The 22,726-nt window shown below is 40.4% G+C and overlaps 1 protein-coding gene across 1 annotated transcript; it reads left to right on the plus strand.

The window, feature by feature from the left end:
- Positions 1 to 6,203: 6,203 nt before the first annotated feature.
- Positions 6,204 to 20,768, plus strand: EPCAM (epithelial cell adhesion molecule). Its single transcript, XM_079791683.1, has 9 exons — positions 6,204 to 6,455; positions 8,748 to 8,855; positions 9,158 to 9,398; positions 10,657 to 10,722; positions 12,381 to 12,444; positions 14,863 to 14,964; positions 16,376 to 16,576; positions 18,866 to 18,910; positions 20,306 to 20,768. The coding sequence occupies exons 1-9, from the start codon at positions 6,386 to 6,388 to the stop codon at positions 20,345 to 20,347; spliced, it is 939 nt and encodes a 312-aa protein (XP_079647809.1). The 5' UTR covers positions 6,204 to 6,385; the 3' UTR covers positions 20,348 to 20,768.
- Positions 20,769 to 22,726: the final 1,958 nt, after the last annotated feature.

The raw sequence follows: 22,726 nt of genomic DNA on the forward strand, positions 1-22,726 counted from the left end.
GCCACATTCTATTTCCTTCTGTTCAAGCCAGGACACAACCTCTGGAGCCAACTGGTTCCTCTCTCGGCTGGTTCGAAGAACAATATTCTCTTTATAGTGTTGAATGGTTAAGTCATACACAAAGTAGGTGCCCAAGAAATATTAATGATCACGACTCAACTATTCAGGTGGTCATTAAGCTGTGATTGGTCACCCATAACCCCTATTTTACCATATCCTCCCAGAGAAAGCACTTCCATCCCTTTCTACAAAGTCGGCCACCGCCACTGCACTCTGCAGGAAGGGCAGTCAGCCTGGAGCTCCTGGATGAACTATTCAAAATCCACACAGCTCAGGTCCATGCTTCATCTCTCTCCAAGAGCCTGTCAGGCTAATCCTAACGTGCCTCGTATTCCCATTTACCTCGGTCACTGCCAGAAGAACAAGCCATCCAGCCCAGCTGGCGTAGCTCAGTGGTTGAACATTGACCTGTAAAACAGGATGTCACGGTTCGATTCCTGGTCAGGGCACATGCCCAGGTTGCAGGGCTTGATCCCTAGGGTGGGGCCTGGAGGAGGCAGCCAATCAATGATTCTTTTCATCATTGATGTTTCTATCTCTCTCTCCCTCTCTCTTCCTCTCTGAAATCAATGAAGATATATTTTTTAATAAAACCAAGCCATCAACATTGTATTCTCATCCCAGTACCCTTGAGTTCCTAACCTGGTCTGAAACGCCCCCTCCTCACCCTCCCCAAACTCTTCCATTGTACCCTTTGCAACTCCAAATCTGTCACTCTCAAAGGTTGTGGTAGCCCCCTCCTCTTCTCTGAACATTCCCGCCACCTACCGGAAGTAAATCAACCTGGCTGCCCCAATCACCACACCTTCTGAGCAGTCCTCTCAGGTAGAAACTGGTTCTACTTTGCCCCTCATATCCCATGCACCCCAGGGCCAGAGGGTGTAGTAAATGTCCTGCTTGCCACTTCCAAACTATTTCTTTACTTTCCTTCTTCTAAACATACAGCTCTTTTAAAGTCCTCAAGCCCTTCCCTTTTCAATCATCAAATACTAGTCCCACTGACTGCCTTCTGTTCTTCTAGCATACTTTGTGTACAGTCCATTTTTCTATCTTATCTATAGCAGTATTAAATTAGGTCAAATAATGCTGCTGAAATCAAGGTACAATATGCTATTATTTAAGGCAATAACTCTTTTATTGATTTTTAGAGGAAGAGGAAGGGATATATATCTCTATCTCTATCTATCTATCTATCTATCTATCTATCTATCTATCTATCTATCTATCTATATCTTAGATGCCCGATGCACGAAATTCGTGCAAGGGTCTCAGCCCTCACAGCCATGGCAGCTGGGCAGCTGCCTCAGCCCTTGCGGCTGCCTCGGGCCACCGCGGCCACAGTGGCTAGCATCTAAAAGGTCGTCTGGAAGGTCGTCTAGACGGTGGTTCAGCTGTTGCGCCATCTGGTCTAATTAGCATATTATGCTTTTATTATTATTATATATTTTTTTTACCTTGTTTCAATATAGTCCATTAGTACTGATAAGAATAATATTTGCTTGCTTGTCTCATTTTCGGTTCTTATAAGTGTATTTCTAATAGCACATGATCTCACTCATCTAGGGGAAATAATGAACAACATAGACTGATGAACAAGAACAGACCCAGAAACAAGGAGGCATGGATCAGACTGTCGGGCCTCGGGGGGAGGGTTGGGAAGGGTGGGGGTAAAGGGGGAGATCAACCAAAGGACTTGTGTGCAGGCATATGAGCCTAACCGGCGGTTAAGGACAACAGGGGGGTGGGGTGTGGGATGGGAATGGGGGGACGAGGACAAATATGTGATACCTTAATCAATAAAGAAAATAAAAAAAAAAAGAATAATATTTGCTTTATTGAAGCTATTTTAAAATTATAGCTATTCTTTTATTCTTTCCAGTTGAAAAGTATAAGTTCAGTAGTTTTCATTTTGGTCTTATCTTTAAAATGAAAATTTTAATAAAGCAACCAACTCATGTTAATTAAAAATATGAATAATAAAATGGCAATAAATAAATATCTATCAATAATTACTATAAATGCAAATGGAATAAATGCTCCTATTAAAGGACACAGTGGCTGAATGGATAAGAAAACAAGGCCCTTATAATTGTTGTCAACAAGACTTGATTCAGATGGAAAGACACATACAGACTAAAAGACCTTTGGATAGAAAAAGAAATTTCATGAAAACAAAAACAAACAAAAAGCTGGGGTAACAATACTTATACCAGACAAAATAGACTTAAAAACAAAGACTATAACAAGAGACAAAGAAGGACTGCAATTTCACTTCTGGGTATTTACCTGAAGAAACCCAAAACACTAAATTGAAGACATATGCATCCATATATTCATTGCAGCATTATCTATACTAATAAAAGAGTAATGTGTGTTAGATTACTGTGGGAGCGCACTACCAGGGGGCAGGCACCTGGGACCTGGGCTTCCCTCAGGCCCTGCCTTTGTCCGGAAGGACATCCAGAATGACGTTCTGTCTAATTAGCACATTACACTTTTATTATTATAGATGGGTGGACCTAGAGCAGCGATTTTCAACCTTTTTCATCTCATGGCACACATAAACTAATTAATAGAATTCTGTGGCACATCAAAAATCTTTTTTGTTGATCTGACAAAAAATAGGTATAATTTTGATGGATTTACCAAAAACAAAAAACAAACAAACAAAAATAATAGTGATTAACAACTTTTTTTTACTCCAAAGTGACATTTTTAAAAAATCAAGTACCTATAATTGTATATAAGAATTTCTGGTACCAAGAATTAACCAATCAGACACAATCTTACTATGCAACATGACCAATAAGATGCAACTCTATATGACCTATATGTTTATGACCTATATATTTATGGTTCAAGACAGCACATTTACACTAGACAACTACTGTGTTGGCTATCATCGTCTTTTTCTTTTTTTATTTGATAATATAGGGAAGAGAGGTCAGTGCCCCTGCCTGTTTTAAAGGTTTTGCAGCACACAGTTGTGAGCGGTGGCACACTGGTTGAAAACCACTGACTTGGAGCGTATTGTGATGAGTGAAATAAGTCAGACAGAGAAAGACAAATGCCATATGATTTCACTTAAATGTGGAATCTAAAAAATAAAATAAACAAGCAGAACAGAAACAGACTCATAGATACAGAGAACATTTTGACAGTCGCCAGATGGGAGAGGGGGTTGGGAAGATGGGTGAAAAGGTGAAAGGATTAAGTCCAAATTGGTAGTTACAGAATAGTCATGGGGATGTCAAGTACAGCATAGGAAATATAGTCAATAATATTGTAATAAGTATGTATAGTGTCAGATGGGTACTAGAATTATCAGGGTGATCCCTTCATAAGTTATATAAATGTCTAACCACTGGGTTGTATACTCGAAACTAACATATTGTATGGCAACTATAATTAAAAAATAAAAAATTACTTTAAAAATGCAAAAAATAGCCCTAGCTGGTTTGGCTCAGTGGATAGAGCATCGGCCTGCAGACTGAAGGGTCCCAGGTTCGATTCCTGTCAAGGGCACATGCCTGGGTTGCAGGCATGATCCTCAGAAGGGGGCGTGCAAGAGCCAGCCAATCAATGATTCTCTCTCATCATTGATGTTTCTCTCTCTCTCTTTCCCTCACCCTGCCTCTCTGAAATCAATAAAAATAAAAATTCAAAAAATATTTAGATGTAGTTTTTAATCTTATCATATTTCTTTTGTTAATCCTCACCTAAGGATATTTTTTCCCACTGATTTTTAGACAGAGTAGAAGGGAGGGAGGGGGGGAGAGAGAGAGAGAAAAAAAAAAAGAGAGAGAGCAAGATCCATGTGAGACACACCAACTGGTTGGATCCCAAACGCCCTAACTGGGGCAGGGAACAAACTTGCAACTCTGGTGCATGCCCTTGACTGGAATGGTACCGGCAACCCTCTGGTGTGTGGGGGCTGACACTCTAACCACTGAGCCCCACCGGCCAGGGCATGTCATATTTCTTTGTCAGTCAAATATTATCTGTCAATTGACTCTTGTCAAAATTAAAAAGCAACATCTATGAAATTTAATAGATATACTTGGGTTGACATCTTACAAAAATATTAAGAAATATTCTTAAATATAGCACTGTTAACTACACAAGATTCACAATCATAGCATAAAATGAGAGTACTTTGCCTGGCTGGTGTGGCTCACTAGTTGAGCATCGTCCTATGAACCAGGAGGTCATGGTTCGATTCCCGGTCAGGGCACATGCCCAGAGTGGGGTGTGCAGAAGCAGCCAATCGTTGATATTTCTCTCTCTCTCTCCTTCTCTCTTCCTCTCTGAAATCAATAAAAATATATATTTTTTTAAATGAGAGTAATTTTGAGCAGTGAATGACAAACTGAGGTGTTAATGAGCTATAAAAATAAATACCTTAGATGTATGCTCAGATATTATGAGTCAGAGCTTAGTGTGGTATTTGTCATTTATTTAATAATCATGTTTACTCAATTCACTTTACTGCAATGACCAATTTAATAAACAGCTGTCAACTTGATTGAGTAACAGATTAAGACCTGGCAATGTAACATTTTGCAAGTATAGCCACAATAACCAGTTAGATTATTCTTGTTAAAAGTACAGTATGTGTAGTTTGGAGGCTGGCTGTGGGCAACTTCCTGAAATGAAGAAGACAACAAAAATCTGGTTAACTTGTTCCTGATTTGATATACTATTCTTTTAACTTCAAGTTGTTGAACAGATCACAAAGTTCCAAAACTAGGTGTAGCAACTCAGATTTACAGATTTAAAAAGTGATAGGATTCCCTTAAGACTTCACTCATCAGGTAAACCCTGGCCAGGTAACTTAGTTGGTTAGAGAGATCTCCCAATATATACTGATACTCCAAGGTTTCAGGTTCCATCCCTGGTCAGTGTTCTTATAGGAATCAACCAATGAATGCATGAATGGGTGAAACAACAAATTCTCTCTCTCTCTCCCCCTTCCTTTCTAAGAGTCAATTTAAAAAATATTAAAAAATAAAGTAAATAGTTTATTTAATGTTCAAGTAAAATTCAAGTTATACAGCTATCTACTGCAACAATGTGATTATTTACGTTAATCAACTTTCAATAGGAGAGTACAACACACTTAAATGATCGCTCAATAAAAGCGTATTTCTTTTTACTGGATATATACGTATAAAAATTAGCTGAATCTTAAAATTGGGTTTTCACCTTTCCTCTTTTGAATTCTTATTCCAAAATTTTCTTATGCAGAAAAAAAAGCCTTTTAAAAACAGGTTAGGAAACATTTGAGATTTTGCTTTCCAACAATTGTCCAGTTTGGGCTCAAATAAAGTCTTATAAAGATTAAAAAGTAAATAAAGAAAAACAGATTACAATGATATTTCAGCTAACAAAAAAATTAAAGACCATATTTTGTTATTGAGTTACAATTATTTTAAGACTAATAATAATGCGTTGTAATTTGAAGTCACTGCAGTGCAATAAGTTATTATCCAGTGTTTCTATTTCCCCATGTTTTCAAAACACTCATCAGTATTGTTCTCTAATGTTAATCAAACCCGGAGTACTATCAGTTTCCAGCATTTGGCTCAATGGGAGCAAGTTTTCTTACACCTCCAAGGGCTAAAAAAGGGGAAAGAACATACGAAGTTGTCATCCCCCACAAGCCAGGGAGATATTTTTTTCTTCTAGATTCAAAGGAGTACAATTAAACTGATAGGTAGAACTCAACGTTTGGTGGGGTTTTGGTTTTTTTTTGTTGTTTTTGTGGTTCGACGGCTCTCCGCTTCTCCTTGTATTCATTTTAACTTCCAAGTTCCTCTTCCTAGCCGCCTCACTCTTCCAGGCCCCATTTCCTGAATGTTTCTGAGTTGTGCTCTCCGATAAAAGAAGTCGCATTATTTTCAGACTTTCTCCGTGGCCGCCAAGGGTCCCTACCCAGCCGCAGCCCATCGCCCTCCGCGCTCCTAACCAGCCACCGCAGGGAGCGCCAGGTGGGCCCGCGGGGCGGGGTGCGCACCTGGAGAGGGTGGCGCCCCAAGTCCGCGCAGCAGGTGGGGGAGGGGAGCCCGCTTCCTCCCCGCCCCCGCGCTCGGGACGGTGACTCATCGCGGAGAACCTACGGGCAGAGGTGAGCAGCCCGGCCCGGCGCCGGGAGGCGGGGCCGCCAGGTCGGGCAGGTCTGCCCCGCCCCGCCCCGCGCCGCCCCGCGCCCAGAGTGCGCAGTCCCTCGGCCAGTTCGCGTCGTCCCGGCCCCGGAGCATCCTGCGGCGGCCTCTTCGCGCCCCCGGCGACCCCCTCCTTCCGCGCCCTCCTCCTCGCGCGCAGCATGGCGCCCCCCCAGATCCTCGCGATCGGGCTTCTGCTCGCGACGGCGGCGGTGGCCGCGGCTCAGAAAGGTAGGGAGCGCAGTTGTGGGGTCGGCCTGGGCTCCGGGTGGGGTGCGCTGGCTCCCGGCACCAGAGTGGAGGTTTGGGGAAGGGGAGCGCTGCCGCGCATTGCCGTCTGGAGGCCGGAGCGCGCGGGGCGCGGTGCGGGGTGGGGACGCAGAAAGGCGCCCACTGGCGCGGGGCAGCGGGAGCAGCCTCGTTGGGCGGCTTTGCCGTCCCCTCTCGGGAGGTGGCCGGGACCGGGACCGGGACCGGGACCGGGACGGAGGGGCGGGCAGGGCATGGAGTGGCCACGTCCGGGGGTTCTTCGGACTCTGTGTGTGCGACGCACTTGGGGTTCTGGAGGGGCCGAAACCAGCTCGGCCGGGAGGGCAGTCTAGGACGGCGACCTGCCGCCCGCCCCTCCCGGAGCACCTGCGGCGGCCCCGGATGTGGGGCTCAGGAGGGGACAGGTGGGTGCGGGAGGCCACCTGCGGGGAGGTCACCCTGGCCGCTCCACACCTGCGGGCGGGAGAGGGTCCGCCTGGACCTTGACTTCAGAGCGTTGTGTTTTCTTTTCTCTAAGGATCATGTAAGTAATGCCAGCTTTAGTGTAGGGAACCCAGAAATATGGATAACCCTAAAGGGTAACCCCCCCCCCCCCCATAATCCCGCCACTTAAAGAGAATCCCATAATTAATAATTGGGTGTATATTTCTCTTTAACCTTGTTCTAAATGTTGCCTAAATCTAAACACAGTTTTATATCTTGATTTCCACCCCCCATCGGACCCCCCCCCCCCCCCCCCCACCATGCATCCAGAGTTTTACATTTTCTTTAGTGTTGGGAAACACTATTTAAATGGTGACAGAATAGTCTATATCGTGGAAGGTCACACCATTATCCAAATGTCGGGCGTGTAGTTTGACTTCAGTTTTTCTTACTCTGGGATAAACATCTTGGCTGTTACCAATTGTAAGATGGTGGGCAGAAGTACTTGGCTATTGGCCAAAGTTTTCTGGAAAGGGTTTTATACCCTCACAAACAGGGCACAGCCTAATTAATTACCCTTTCAGAGTAATGCAGTTTAAACAACTCATGGTTTTCTAGATTCTGTCTGGGGTTAAATACTGAAATCTTAAAATCCCTTTAAAGTGACGGTAGCTGCTGTAGGCCTGTGTTCAGAAAGTGTACATGATGGGTCTGTTTTAAACTTGACATTGCTTGGACATGAAAAGTGTGCTTTGAGCAGGTATAGTGCTGCATAAGATTTGAACTCTTTGAGGACAGCCACTATACTTTCTCCATTTTTTAACCCTAATATTTAGTTTCGTGCTGATAGGGTATATAGGTGGTTAGTATTGATGATACTAATTTAAACAGGGCAAAAATAAAGCCAACTTGGGACATGAAGGATCAATATTAAAATACTTTGGTTTGTCGCACTACTTTTGTTTTTAATGATTGCACTCTCTTAACCAGACAAAAGAAATTAGGTGGGCTTGCCATTTGAAGTTAAAATTTACTTTTGAGATAGTTGAGGATATAACTATTACACTGACATCAATAATCAGGATGGGAGCAAAGTTGGGTACCAGGGCCCCTGGCTGGTGTGGTTCAGTTGTTGGGAGCGTTGTCCTGTCCCATGTCCTGTCCCCTACGCCTAAAGGTGGAGAGCAACCAATTGATGTTTCTCTCTCACATCCATGTCTCTCTGCCTCCCTCCCTCCATCTCTCTCTATCTCTCTCTCTCTCTCCCCCCCCCCCCTAGGAGAAAAAAAAAGTTGGGTATGTGTTAGGAAACCCACTTATTGAGGTGCTCCCAAATTCAATTGAAAGTATATATTTTTTAAGATACAATATAGTCCAGGTGCTGAATATGTTACTATTAAATCCCAAAGCAGGAATCTCTTAATAAGAAAATCCGGGGTGGGGGGTGGGGGGGGGAAAGAAGGGAATGGAATTGTTGATTTTGGAAGAAGAGTCGGTAGCTGACAAGCAAGGGTTTATCTTAGCATGACAGAAAGGAGGGAAGGAGCTGACCCTGGGACTGTTATAAAGGCCAAGCTAAATATGAGGTTTGGAGGCTGTATTCTTGGTTTAGAAAATCAAAACAGGAATGTGTGCAAATTAGGCTATATATCTATATTACATATATAAATTATGTCTGCCACTCACAGCTGAAAAGTAAAACATTCAGGACCACCTTTAAAGGCTTTGTGTCCCTGTAACTTGGACAGTGTTATCACAATGTAATTTAGCTGGGACACCAGAGTTGATAGTTGGATTCACATTTTAAAGGGGGATTTTTTTTCTTCCTAGACTGTATCTGTGAAAACTACAAACTGACCACAAACTGCTCTGTGAGCATGGATGGTCAGTGCCGGTGTACTTCAATCGGTACACAGCATTCCGTCATTTGCTCAAAACGTGAGTAGAATATCTTCAAGGCCTTTCAACGTTATTTTGACGTATATTTCTTGGATGGGTGTGTTTTGAGTTGGGAAGCCTTTTACTGGCTCAACTCTGACTCCTGTTACTTTTGTCAGCTATCTTACTCCTGACAGCGTCTTATCTTGAGAAAGTGAGCGGGGGGAACATGCAATTCTGTAATAATCTTTGGCCCTGGGAGTTTGAAGTTAAATTAAAATTCCTTTCCCTTAAAGAATATAACCGCAGTTATTTTTCAGTATGACGTTAAGCTTTTTTTTTTTCTTTCTTTTTTTTGGTAGTGGCCACCAAATGTTTGGTGATGAAGGCAGAAATGTCTCACTCCAAGTCCGGGAGAAGACCGAAACCCGAAGACGCCATTCAGAATAACGACGGACTCTACGATCCTGACTGTGACGAGAACGGGCACTTTAAAGCCAAGCAGTGCAATGGCACCACCACGTGCTGGTGTGTGAACACTGCCGGCGTCCGAAGAACAGATAAAGACACTGAGATAACCTGCTCCGAACGAGTGAGGACCTAGTGAGTTGGGTTGCCTGTTCTGTTTGTTTTCATGCTTTTCAGATTTGTTTAATTAAGCTTACTTTTGAAGAAGTAATACAATTTCATGATTTAGAATTCAACAGATAGAAAAGGACGTACAGTGAAAAGTCTCCATCCCGTCTCAAGCCCCCAGTTACCCGGTTTAACTCCATAGAACTGATTCACCAGTTTATTCTACAGCCTTCCAGAGATGTTTTGTAAATTTACTAGCAATATTTATATTTTGTTCTTTACGGTAGCATATGGAACATAATTTCCCTTTAATATTTTTACTCAACACTGTTCAGTATTTCAAAGTTGGGTTAGTATTAAATGTATATGAATGATTTAAGCTACTTAGGTATTTGCTCACTTACAGTGGTGGTTTTGTGGTTTTGTTATTTTTTAAAATATTTTTCATTGATTTCAGAGGAGAAGGGAGAGGGGGAGAGAGATAATGATGAGAGAAAATCATTGATCTGCAACCCAGGCATGTGCCCTTGACTGGAACCAAACCTGGGACCCTTCAGTCTGCAGGCTGACACTCTGTCCATGGAGCCAAGTCAGCTAGGGCTCGCTTACAGTTTTAAAGTGAGATATGGTTGTCTTGAGGATTATGTAATGAAAAAGAACAGAAACACACTCAAGCTACCATAAGCAAAAAAGGTTTTATTGGAAAGAACTAGAAACTGAAAAGGTATCAAGACCAAGATGGTCACTCTCCATGCTTCTGTCTCCTGGAGCCTCAAGGTTACTTTTCTGTTTCTCTTGGCGTCTTTCTGTGTCTTCACTGGACCTCAGCCCAGCATGACCAGCTGAGCCTTGACTTCACACGACCAGAGGCCAGAGAGCCAGTGTTAGAAAGGGTGTTCCCTCCTGGATGAGTTCTTTTTTTTAATACAAGGAAGAGTTTATTTGGAAAATCACAGAGGTAGAAGGAGTGAGTCGTAGAAGAAGTGGGCTCAGGAAACAAGTTACAGAGGCAAGAGAAGGCCCTTGGAGCTTAGGAGAAAGAGAGAGGCAAGGGGAAAAGTGGGGGTGGCCTGGGGGAGAAGGGTGGGGAAAGGTGCTGGGGTGCTCCATAGAGAGAGCCACTGGATGAGTTCTTTATGAAAGATCTGTGAGGGCCAGGGAAAAAATTAAAGGCATATCTACTGCATAAATCCTTTTCCTGTTATCTCTACTCGGTTATTAAGAAAATAATATAATGTAAAAGTCTGAGTTGTTATATAGTTAATACTGTCTTTTTATTTTACAGCTGGATCATCATTGAACTAAGACACAAAACAAGAGAAAAACCTTACAATAGTCAAAGTTTGCAGACGTAAGTGCTATTCAATGCATTGTGTTTACATGGCCGATGCTCAGATCTTACCTCCTACATTAGAAAAACTAAAACAAGTCACAGTGCTTTTTGGTATTTCTTAAAAAGATACTATACTAGTACATACTATTTTTAATCTTACTTTGAAATAGATTTGTAAGAATAGTAAGATTTCTATAGTACCCTTCACTTAGATTCACCGGTAAACATTTGCCACACTTTTTCTTTATATGTATATGTGTGTGTGCTTTGTGTATCTATCTAAGCGTGTATATTTCCCCACAGAACCATATGAGAGCAAATTATAGACATCATGCCCCCAATGTTGTCCTTTATAACCATTTTTTATCCTCTGACCCAGGACCCAATCTAAGATTATGCATTGCATTTAGTTGTCATGACTGTTTTCTCTTCAATATGAAACACTGTTTTGGACTTTCTTTGTCTTCCATGACCTTGATAATTTTGAAGCGTGTGGGCAAGTTGTTTTTGTTTTGTTTGCAATAAATTTTTAATTTATTGATTTTAGAGAGAAACATTGCTTTGTTCCACTTATTTATGCATTCATTGATTTGCTTCTTATATGTGTGCCCTGACCAGGGATTGAAACCACAACTTTTGTGTATCAGGACAATGCTCTGACCAACTCAGCTACTCGGCCAGGGCCTGCTTTCTTAAAAAATTGATTTTCTTGGAGAGAGACAGACAGAAACAGAGGCATGGACTGGTTGCCTCCCATAACACCCCAACTGGGATCGAACCTGCAACCTGGGTATGTGCCCTGACTAGGCATCAGTATGCATTTAATACTGAGACCCACACTGGCCACGGCTAGGCAACTTGTTTTATGGAATGTCCCTCAAATTTTGTTTTTCTGATGTTTCCTCATAATTTAGTACAGGTTATACTTTTTTTCCCCCTTGGTTTATCACCAGCATCTATAAAACCAGTCCTAGAAAGGACATGATGTCACCTTGTTCTTCCTGTACTGATGGTGTTAACTGTGGTTAAGGTTGTGTCGCCAGGTTTCTCCACTGTAGAGTTACCATTGTCTTCTTTTTAATGAATAAATATAACCTGTGGGCAAGCTCTGGCTGGGTAGCTCACTCAGTTGGTTAGAGCATCCCAGTAACGCCAAGGTTGCAGGCTCCGTCCCTGGTCAGGGCACATATAAGAAGCAACCAATGAATACATAAATAAGTAGCACAACAAATTAACCCTTTGCACTCGCTTGCTTTTTTCTCGATTCCTTTATTTTAATGTTAACCGTGTCGATTCACACTCGACATCCGAGTGCAAAAGGTTAATATTTCTCTCTCCCTTCTTCTCCCTCTAAAATCAGTAAATAAAAAATTTAAAAACTAAATAAATAAGTATAATCTGTGGGCAGATACTTGATACCCTGTTTCTAATCAAAGTAGAATTCAATAGTTTAGCATCAGTGGATGATTCTAGCCTGAATCAGTTATCTTGATATTTGCAAAATGGCATAAAATTTCCAAGTTTGGTTATTGACAACTCCAGACCTTGAGCTATCTGCTTAGTTAAAAATTAGTGCTTCTTAAAAAAAAATAATGAATTAAAATTTCTAAAATATTTTTTTTAATGTTATGTAGTACAACCATTTTTTAAAAAACATGATTTTTAATTATTTACAGTGCGCTCAAGGAGATAATCACAACTCGTTATCAACTGGATTCAAAATATATTGGAAATATTCTGGTAAGTTTTGTATTTTGTTTTTTTTTAGTAAATGAGCTTTACAGAAAGTTGGTGAAGCAGTGTGGTTTGGATCTGATTTTTGGTGGTGATTAAATTGCATTTGAGTAACAGTTTCAGCTCTGGGCACTTCATAAAGCATATTCCCTGTTTTATTTTTCTTTTATCGCCTGTGAAAACCTCAATTTACCCTTAAAGCAAATGTTGTATCTCTCTTAGTATCCCAAACACACACCAGTCTTCTTACCCTGGGAAACTGCTCTCTGTGATTGCTGTTAGCACACATTTGCTTTTGGGTGTCTAGCTCCCATCTCCTCTCGTTTCAGGAGCTAGTCCTACGTTTCAGGTAGCTCTTCCTTAACTTTTTCAACTCTGGTTGAAAATGCTTTAATAGTGTGATGAAACTCTTTTAAAGAAGTATTAATTTACTTTTAAGTTCCTCTAGATTAAAATTTGTGTCATTTTTATTTTTAAAATAGATTTATTGATTTCAGAGAGGGAGAGGGAGAGAGAGAAACATCAATGATGAAAGAGAATCATTGGTCAGCTGCCTCCTGCACACCCCACACTGGGGATTGAGCCTGCAACCCAGGCATAGGCCCCAACTGGGAATTGAACCAAGACTTCCTGGTTCATAGGTCGACACTCAACCACTGAGCCACACTTGCCCGGCAAAATTTATGTCATTTAAAAAAATTTTTTTTATTGATTTCAGAGAGGGAGAGAGAGATAGAAACATCAATGGTAAGAGAGAATCATTGATCGGCACTTCCCCTACTGGGGATGGAGTCTGCAACCTGGGCATATGCCCTTGACCAGAATTGAATCTGGGACCCTTCAGTCCGCAGGCCGATGCTCTAGCCACTGAGCCAAACCGGCTAGGGTTTATGTCATTTTTAAAAAGAGACTCTATTGCTTTTAGTGGAGCCCATCCCCCAGAAGCGTACTAAAAACAGGTACGTGGAAAGTCCAATTTTGAGTCCTCGAATGCCTAAAAATACTGTTAGATTATTCTTATAATTGATTGATAATTTGACAGTATAGAATTCAAAGTTACAAATTTCCTTAGACTTTTTTTTTTTTTAATATATTTTATTGATTTTTTACAGAGAAGAAGGGAGAGAGAGATAGAGTTAGAAACATCGATGAGAGAGAAACATCGACCAGCTGCCTCCCGCACACCCCCCACTGGGGATGTGCCCGCAACCAAGGCACACGCCCTTGACCGGAATCGAACCCGGGACCCCCCAGTCCGCAGGCTGACGCTCTATCCACTGAGCCAAACCGGTTTCGGCTTCCTTAGACTTTTGAATGTATTTCTCCAATATCTTACAGCTCCAGTGTTGATATTGAAAAGTCCATTTATTTCCAATCCTTTGTTCATGATTCATCCTCACCCTCACGAATTTTCTCTTAATCTCTTATGCTGTTATTTTCTGAGTCTTGGGTTTTTTAATCCTTTCCCTTCTATTGTCAAATATTCTATATTTGAGAGCTTTCTATGTCTTTGTCTTCCAAGCCTTCTATTGCATTTTAATTTTTATCATATTTTCTATTTACAAAAGGTTCTCTCTTAGCCTCCAGTTGTTCCTCCCTATTTTTGCTTCATAGATGCAATGACTCCCCCCCCCAAACAATTTTTCTTTTCCCTTCATTTTCACTGTTCTATGCTTTCTTCCCTCTCTTTCCCCCGACCCCCCTGGTATTTTGGTCTATTTTTCATACTAAAGACTTTCTTTGAAAATAAATGACTTTTTGGAAGAAATATGCTTTTTTGCTTCCTAAAAGCAGAATGTGGTAAATACATACTGCATTTTGGATTGTGTTTCATTAACATTTTAATTTTTTAAAAAAATATATTTTATTGATTTTTTACAGAGAGGAAGGGAGAGGGATAGAGAGCCAGAAACATCGATGAGAGAGAAACATCGACCAGCTGCCTCCTGCACACCCCCCACTGGGGATGTGCCTGCAACCAATGTACATGCCCTTGACCGGAATCGAACCTGGGACCTTTCAGTCCGCAGACCGACACTCTATCCACCGAGCCAAACCGGTTTCGGCAACATTTTAATTTTAAAGTAGTTGTAGCCAAATATGGTGCTTTATTATATCTTATTCTGAAATCTTTTCAAGAGAAGAAATTTTTCTTTTGACAAGAAAACATGATTGTAATTATTATTGTTTGCATTGCTGTCTTAGTTCCCTTGGGTAGATTTAAAGACCTCCCAAAGATTTTTTATTTTTCCAAAGATTTTTAAAATTATTAGTGATAAACGTAATTATCTACTAGTGAAAAGGAGCACTGATACATGTAGATTATAGAAAATCAAATAGTAAATATTCTCATTATTGAATAATGATATATTCATGATTCTGGTTATGTTAATATTAATTTGTATTTTTCAATTTCCTCCCCAGTATGAGAATGATATTATCACTATTGATCTAGTGCAGAATTCTTCTCAGAAAACTCAGAATGACGTGGACATAGCTGATGTGGCTTATTATTTTGAAAAAGACGTGAGTATAATCTTCCTCGTCTTATTCCTTTGTATAGAAATGTAATGCTGTTTGTCATGCCTCAGCGGATTCAAGATCTTTCATCATCTGCTTCTCCACGTACAGACCAACCTTATCTCTGTTCTCCTAGTGATTCTTGTGCTGCCATTAATGTCTTCCCTGTCACTCTTATCACCTTTCTTATACACCTTTCTTGTTTGTTTGTATATTTATGCCTTTTTATCAAATTGTTCTACCTAGAATATCTTCACATAATTCTTATCTATTACCTCTCGTTGGTAGTTTGCTTGGTTTGTGTGTATAGTCTTATCCTATTATTTTCGTGAATAAGAGTTATGTGAGAAATGCTGTGTAGCTGGTATGATAAAATAGTTTGTTTAAGCTTTATATATTTTTTAAAATATTTTTTTTTATTGATTTCAGAGAGATAGATAGAAACATCAATGATGAGCCCTAACCAGTTTGGCTCAGTGGAGGGTCCCAGGTTCGATTCCAGTCAAGGGCATGTACCTTGGTTGCAGGCACATACCCAGTAGGGAGTGTGCAGGAGGCAGCTGATCGATGTTTCTAACTCTCTATCCCTCTCCCTTCCTCTCTGTAAAAAATCAATAAAATATAAATAAAATAAAAAAAAATCAATGATGAGAGAGAATCATTGATCAGCTGCATCTTGCATGCTCCCTTCCCTACCACCTCCCCAGGGATCAAGCCCGCACGCAACCTGGGCATGTGCCCTGACCGGGAATTGAACTGGCGAACTCTTGATGCATGTGTTGACACAAAACCAATGAGCCACACCAATTGGGCACTTTATATCTTATAATATGCTATTTTTTTTTTTTAATGAAATCTGGAATTTGCTTCAAAATAATTTGGTCTGAAGAAGGCGGGGGGTGGAGGGGGAAGATAGAAGGAAGAACGAGTAAAATAAGATTGACCTTGTGTTTTTATTGTTGAATCTAGTGATAGGTACATGGGACTTCATTATAGTATTCTTTCTACTTTTGTATATGTTTGAAAATTTCCCATGTTAATGATCTTTTTTAAGTTTCAGTGTATGAGACTGTTATCATTGAAACCATAAAGATTCTTGGCAACAGTTCTTTTATTTTATTGATTTTAGAGAGAGAGAGGGAAGGAGAGGGAGAGAGATATAAGATGCATTGATGAAAAAAAACATCAACATCGATTGGCTGCCTTGTGCATGCCCCCCACTGAGGATTGAGCCTGCAACCCAGGCGTGTGCCCTGACGGGATCAAACTGGTGACCTCTTGGTGCGTGGGTTGACGCTCAACCATTGAGCCACACCGGCTGGGCGGCAACAGTTTTTTTGGTTTATAATTGACATGTAATTCCACGTGGCCAGGTTTTAAAAAATACTTTAAATTGCTTTTCTCCTTCTCAATATAGGTTAAAGATGAATCCTTGTTCTATTCCAAGAGAATGGACCTGAGGATAGATGGGGAACAGCTGGATCTGGATCCTGGTCGAACTGCCATTTACTATGTTGATGAAAAACCACCTGAATTTTCAATGCAGGGTCTAAAAGCTGGCATTATTGCTGTCATCGTGGTTGTGTCAATAGCACTTATTGCTGGAATCGTCGTTCTGGTGAGTATACAACAAGTAAAGTTTTATTTAAGGTTGTATTCTTTCACGGAAAGGTGACAATATCAAAAGGCTACATCCATGTTCCAAAATGATATAAATGAAATGGAAATCTTTCTTTCTTCTTAATCATTCTCTATAGTGAGTGAATCTATTGCATTTCTGGTCCCTTTTTATTAAAAAATCACCTTATGAAGCAAGGAAGGGTACTAATCAGAAAAGCTTGTAGCTGCGCACCTCACAGGTCAGTTAGGTTGCTGTCAAGCAGCAAATGTCCTTCAGTTCTCGCTGCAAACTGTTGAACACTCCTGCCAGGATTAGTGCAATACACCTGCACTTCCAGCCCTTCAGTGAGATGAAATGACACAACACAGGTTAAGGTTAGCATAGCAAGAAGTTAAAAGTGATAAATGTGAAGCCAATGGAATTTATCAGTGCTTCAGGAGAAGGATGTGCCACGCGAAGGAGCGGGGCTTATTCTAGAAATGTACGGGTGCTTCAGCTTCAGGGAATCGTACCCACATAAAGAATTCAGAGATGGATTTGAAGGTCCATGGGAATTTACATTGTCCGTTCGATGGGATGGTCGCACTTGGCGCTCCACCTGGAAGAAAATAGAAGTTTCGTTCCAGTTTCACCCCAGCAGGGCCGACCACCTTGTCCAGCTGTGTGATTGGCAAAGCGCCTGGGAGAGGAGTCAGGCAGTGCATGTTGAAATAACCTGTGGTAAAGAAAACCAAGTAAGACAAGAAATCTGGAATCTGTGAGGGAGAAGATACATATTTGACATCATTGAAATTAACATCTGTATGGCAAAGAGACTGTAAAGTAGAAAATACCGCCCTAGCTGGTTTGGCTCAGTGGATCGAGCGTTGGCCTACAGACCGAAGGGTCCAGAGTTCAGTTCCGGTCAAGAGCACATGCCTGGGTTTTGGGCTCGGTCCCCAGTAGGGGGCATGCAGGAGGCAGCCAATCAATGATTCTCTCTCATCATTGATGTTTTTATCTCTTTCTCTCTCTCTCTGCCTTTCTGAAATCAATAAAAATATATATTAAGAGAAAATATCAATGATAGGCTGGGGGAAATATTCACCATGCATAATTAAAAAAAAGGTATTATGCATAATGTATATAGAGCTCTTACAAATTGATGAGGAAACTAAAGAAGGAATGGCAGCGGGTATGGATAGACAATTTACAGAAGAGGAATTCCAGATGGCAAAAATAAACACATGAAAGATGAGTCATAGGGTGGCGGGGGTAGGGTGCATTTAAAATAAAAAAAAAGATTAGTCATAGAAATCATTGGATTTGTCCTGTATAAATGAAAGCACGAGTACATAAGGAAGCATGGTCAGGTTATATATTGCAGTGTTGCTAGTAATGGTCAATCTGCAAACAACCTGACATTGTATATCCAGGCCATGGAATAAAGTGGCTGTGGAAAAGAATGAGTTCAATCTATAGCTTTTGATTTGGTAGGGTTCCTATGACAATACAGGCTGTGCAAAAACATTGCATGATTCCATAGTTTATGTTTGTATTAGGATGGAACAGTATGTGGAAGAATGCACATCAGGCTTTTACATTTCATTAAAGATGATTAATTTTCTTTTTTAAATATATTTTTATTGATTTCAGAGAGGAAGGGAGTAAGAGAGAGATAGAAATATCAGTGATGAGAGAGAATCGTCGATCTGCCTCCTGGACACCCCCCACTGGGGACCAAGCCCACAACCTAGGCATGTGCCCTGACCAGGAACCTAACTGTGACCTTCTGGTTCATAGGTCGACGCTCAACCACTGAGCCACATCAGTCGGGCTGTTTTTATTGATTTTTGAGAGAGAGGAAGGGAGAGAGAGACAGAAAGAAATCAATAGGTTGCCTCCCACATGCACCGCACCCTGGGCAGGTGTCCTTTCAGGCATGGGACCATGTTCAAACAACTGAGCTACACTGGTCAGTGCTTCAACCTTTTTCATCTCATGGCACACATAAACTAATGACTAAAATTCTGCAGCACACCAAAAAATACATTTTTTGCTGATCTTAAAAGATTAAAAAAAGAAGGTATAATTTTTATTCATTTTTACTGGATGGCTATTGTGTTGGCCATTGTCATTTTTTTTGTTTGACAATCTAAGGGAAAAGAGGTCAGTGCCCCTGAGTAAGTAGTCAGGTATTGTATGTTTTTAAAATTCTTGTGGCACACCGGTTAAAAACTGCTGATTTAGACCAACTTTTTGTTTGGGTAGCAGTCCTAAAATTGTAATAATTTTTCTTTCATTCAGATTATTTCCAGAAAGAAAAGAACGGCAAAGTATGAGAAGGCTGAGGTAAATGGATTACTTCATAAAAAGACCCTTGTTTAATCTTTTATTCCTAATAATCTCTGTATCTTCCTAGACACTGACAGGTTTCAGTTACACGGGAGTCCTTTTGTAATATTGTCCATAGAGTCGAAGGAGCAGTCTTACAATGCTCCCTTACCTAAATTTTCTTGCTCAAGTTTCATGGCAGATCAACTTGTAATGAGTTCTGTCTCATATAATAATGGGATAGGAAGCCTGTATTACATATATATATATATTTTTTACAAAGTGTTAACGTTTAGTGGAATCTTTTAGAAGCATACTCTCGTGGATTCATTTTAGAGAAACTCAGTATGACTAATCACCTGACTTATTGTCTTTATGCTAGTGAAATTATTAATAATCATTAAAAATGAACTTAATTTATGTCCTGCTTAATTGGTTGCATACTAACTAGTCATTAGTGTGAAATCTAAATGTGAGATTGCTAGTATGATTCAGTCACTTGGAATTTGATACGAATACACTTGTTCTTAAATCCATCAATAACGTTTTCAGTATACCCACCAATTTTTGTATATTTATGTATTTTTGTAATTGTATATGTGCTATTTACTGATATTTTACCAAATAATACAGAAATGTAAAAGAATATTGAAAAAATCTAATAATGGAACTAGAAAGTTCTACCATTTTCTTCCCATACCATAATCATGTGGCTTACCTGGTTTGGTGACCACTGGTCTAGAGGACTATCCCTAAACTGAATCATATCAGAAATTCAGAATGACAATAATAGTGTTGTGGTTAAGAACAATATAGACCTGGGTTTGACCTCTTATTAGCTGAACAAATTATTTAACTTCTTTAAGCCTCCATGTTTCCCTATGTATAAAGCGAGATAATAGTGCAGACTCATGAGGATTAAACAAAGTAATCCATGCACAATTTTGGTCTCAGGCTTGCCACAGGGCAAAATGTTTGTCAGGTGTACTTGTTGTAACCATGTCTCAGTTCTGCCTATAACTAATTGTGTAGTCTGGGACGAGCTACTTAATTCTGAACTTCAATTTCCTCACCCATAAAATAAAAGATTGATAATAGAAAATGGATTGGTTCTTCCTAGATGTAAAAATGGTATACATGTAATAAAAATCTTATCCATTCTTAACGACATTAGCTTACCTGCTACTTTCCCCCGTCACTTTGGCCATCTTCGCTCTCTAAACAGAAGTTTGAATCATGTACCCAGTGTGTGCTTCCTTGTATGATAGCTTTCTTTTTTTTTAGTTTAAATAAGTCTCATAAATGTGGAAGAGAAGCATCTTGCTTTCTCTTGGTTTTGTTTTAACTTTTCAGAAAGAACAAAAGATTGGAAAATTATTTTAATGTTGTTTTCTCTTTTTGCCTCTATTGCAGATAAAGGAGATGGGTGAGATGCATAGGGAACTCCACGGATAACTGCTGTAATTTGAAAAGTAACTCGAAGAAGGGAAATTAGCAGATGGACTCAGATTACAAATGTATGAGCGTGGGACAGAGAAATCTTTGCAGACTATTTTATTAGTTAACATATATTTGTATTTGTAATAGTGAAACCTATACTCAAAATATAAGAGCTTGAAATTGACTTTACCAATCTTAAAATTGACCACAAGTGTCATGTATATGCAGTTCTGATAGTCCCGGAACTTGGGCTGCATAGTTAAAATTATTTATACACAACAGTGAAGAGTATGCATTAAATATGCTTCCACAGTAGAGTTTGAATGACTGCTGACTCATCCATTTGTGATTGAAAGCTGCCTTCCTATTTACTTTTGAGTCTTGTACATAAAAACCTTTTTTTTATGAACTATGAAATAAACATTTTAAAACTGAATTCTAACTTTGTTTGAATCATATAGAATCAAATTTCCTAGTATATACATAAGATAATAGTTTAAGAAATGTTCTGAATGCTAACTACAAATTGGAGTTTTGCATGAGTCATGCATATCTTATATAATAAAACCCTAATATGCAAATTGACCAAACAGTGGAACAACTGGTCTCTATGATACGCACTGACCACCAGGGGGCAGACGCTCAACGCAGGAGCTGACCCCTGGTGGTCAGTGTGCTCCCACAGGGGGAGCACTGCTCAGCCAGAAGCCAGCCTCATGGCTGGTGAGCCCAGCAGTAGTGGTGGGAGCCTCTTCCGCATCCGCTGCAGGCGGATTGTAAGGAGCGAGGGGTCTAGGACTGCGAGAGGGATGTCCGACTGCCAGCTTAGGCCCGATCCCCCTAGGGATCGGGCCTAAGCCGGCAGGTGGACATCCCCCGAAGGGTTCCAGACTGTGAGAGGGCGCAGGCTGGGCTGAGGAACCCTCCCTCCCCGCCCAGTGCACAATTTTTGTGCACCAGGCCTCTAGTTCAGTATAAAATGCATAACATTATGTAACTTGACAGAAAAATCAAGTTTTATTCAGAATGAATCTAAAGATTCTGCTTTAGACAAATTGGCATTTTGGCAAATATACCTTGAGGCAGAATTGATAGAAAATGTTGTGAACCATGAATTCTATGGTTGGTCAAATTAGAAGCACCAGTTTTTCAACATGTATAATGAATAATTATGGTACAAATATACAGGATGGGGAAAAAGTAGGTTTAGTTTGTATGGAAAATAATACAAAAATTAATAAAGAATAATACAAGAATAAACTTTCACATATAACTATAAACCTACTTTTGCCCCACCCGGTATTTTATATGAAGTCAAATATTTTCCTTTTGATAGGAAAAATGTAAAAATACGATGAAAAATAACATTAAAGAAAATGTAAAAAGTATATTTAAGCATGATTTTTATCCCATCTGTAGTAGGTAGAATTCTAGATGGTCCCCAAGATTTCTTACCCTGGATGTATATGCCCTCTATACATCATTCCCAATATTAAATTACGTTATATGGCAAAGGTGAAGGGATTTTGTAGATGTAATTAAAGAACCCTAATCAGTTGACTGAATTCAAAGGGAGGTTACTGTGGGTGGGCCTGACTTAATCAGATGATCCTTTTAAAAGAATGTCTGAAGGTGAACAGCAACAGCAGAGGTGCTCTCCTGTTAGCCGTACAGCAAACTGCCATATTGTAGAGAGGGTCACCTATCAGCAAACGCCCAGCAGACTAGGGGCTGAGGCCTCAATCTCAGAGCCATAGGAACTGAATTCTGCCAAAAGCCAGTGAGCTTGGAAGAGACCCCAGCTCCAAGTGATATCATAGCCCTGGCTGACATCTTCAGCAATCTTAAGACCCCAAGAGAAGGACCCAGTTATGCTATGCCTGGACTCCTGACCCATGGAAACAGATAAATGCTTATTGTCTTAAGATGCTAAATATGGTCATTTGTTATATAGTGATAGAAATGGACATAGTAGAAAGTAACAAGAACTTTAAAGACAATAGGAATAGCAGATATAGGGAACAGCCACTACCTTAGGGCTGAGATAGTGCAGCACCCAAGGAAGAGACCTTTAACTGCCCCTAAGCCCCGTACATACCCTGGGCCCCCGAGTTCGAGGGAGAGGCAGAAAGGTTGCTGCAGTATGGCACTGGCATCACTGGAAAGTCAGTCTTGTGAAACTTGATGAAAATCTTCCCTCTAGGACAGGAGTCATCAAACTACAGCCTACAGGCTGGCCCATCACCACCAGTTTTTATACAGCCCAGAAGTTAGGATTGGTTTTTGCATTTTTAAATGGTTAGGGGAAAAATAATATATTGTGATATGTGAAAATTAGATGAAATACAAATTTCAATGTCTATAAATAAAGTTTTATTGTTTACATAAGGTGTG

This window comes from Cnephaeus nilssonii (assembly GCF_951640355.1).
Source record: "Cnephaeus nilssonii genome assembly, chromosome: 15".
Classification (NCBI taxonomy): Eukaryota; Metazoa; Chordata; class Mammalia; order Chiroptera; family Vespertilionidae; genus Cnephaeus; species Cnephaeus nilssonii.

Excerpts from the sequence above, each read along its gene's own strand:
- EPCAM (XM_079791683.1), top strand. The coding sequence starts at position 6,386 with ATGGCGCCCCCCCAGATCCTCGCGATCGGGCTTCTGCTCGCGACGGCG. Across the intron at positions 8,856-9,157 it reads TTCCGTCATTTGCTCAAAAC|TGGCCACCAAATGTTTGGTG; the intron begins GTGAGTAGAATA and ends TTTTTTTGGTAG. Across the intron at positions 14,965-16,375 it reads CTTATTATTTTGAAAAAGAC|GTTAAAGATGAATCCTTGTT; the intron begins GTGAGTATAATC and ends TTCTCAATATAG.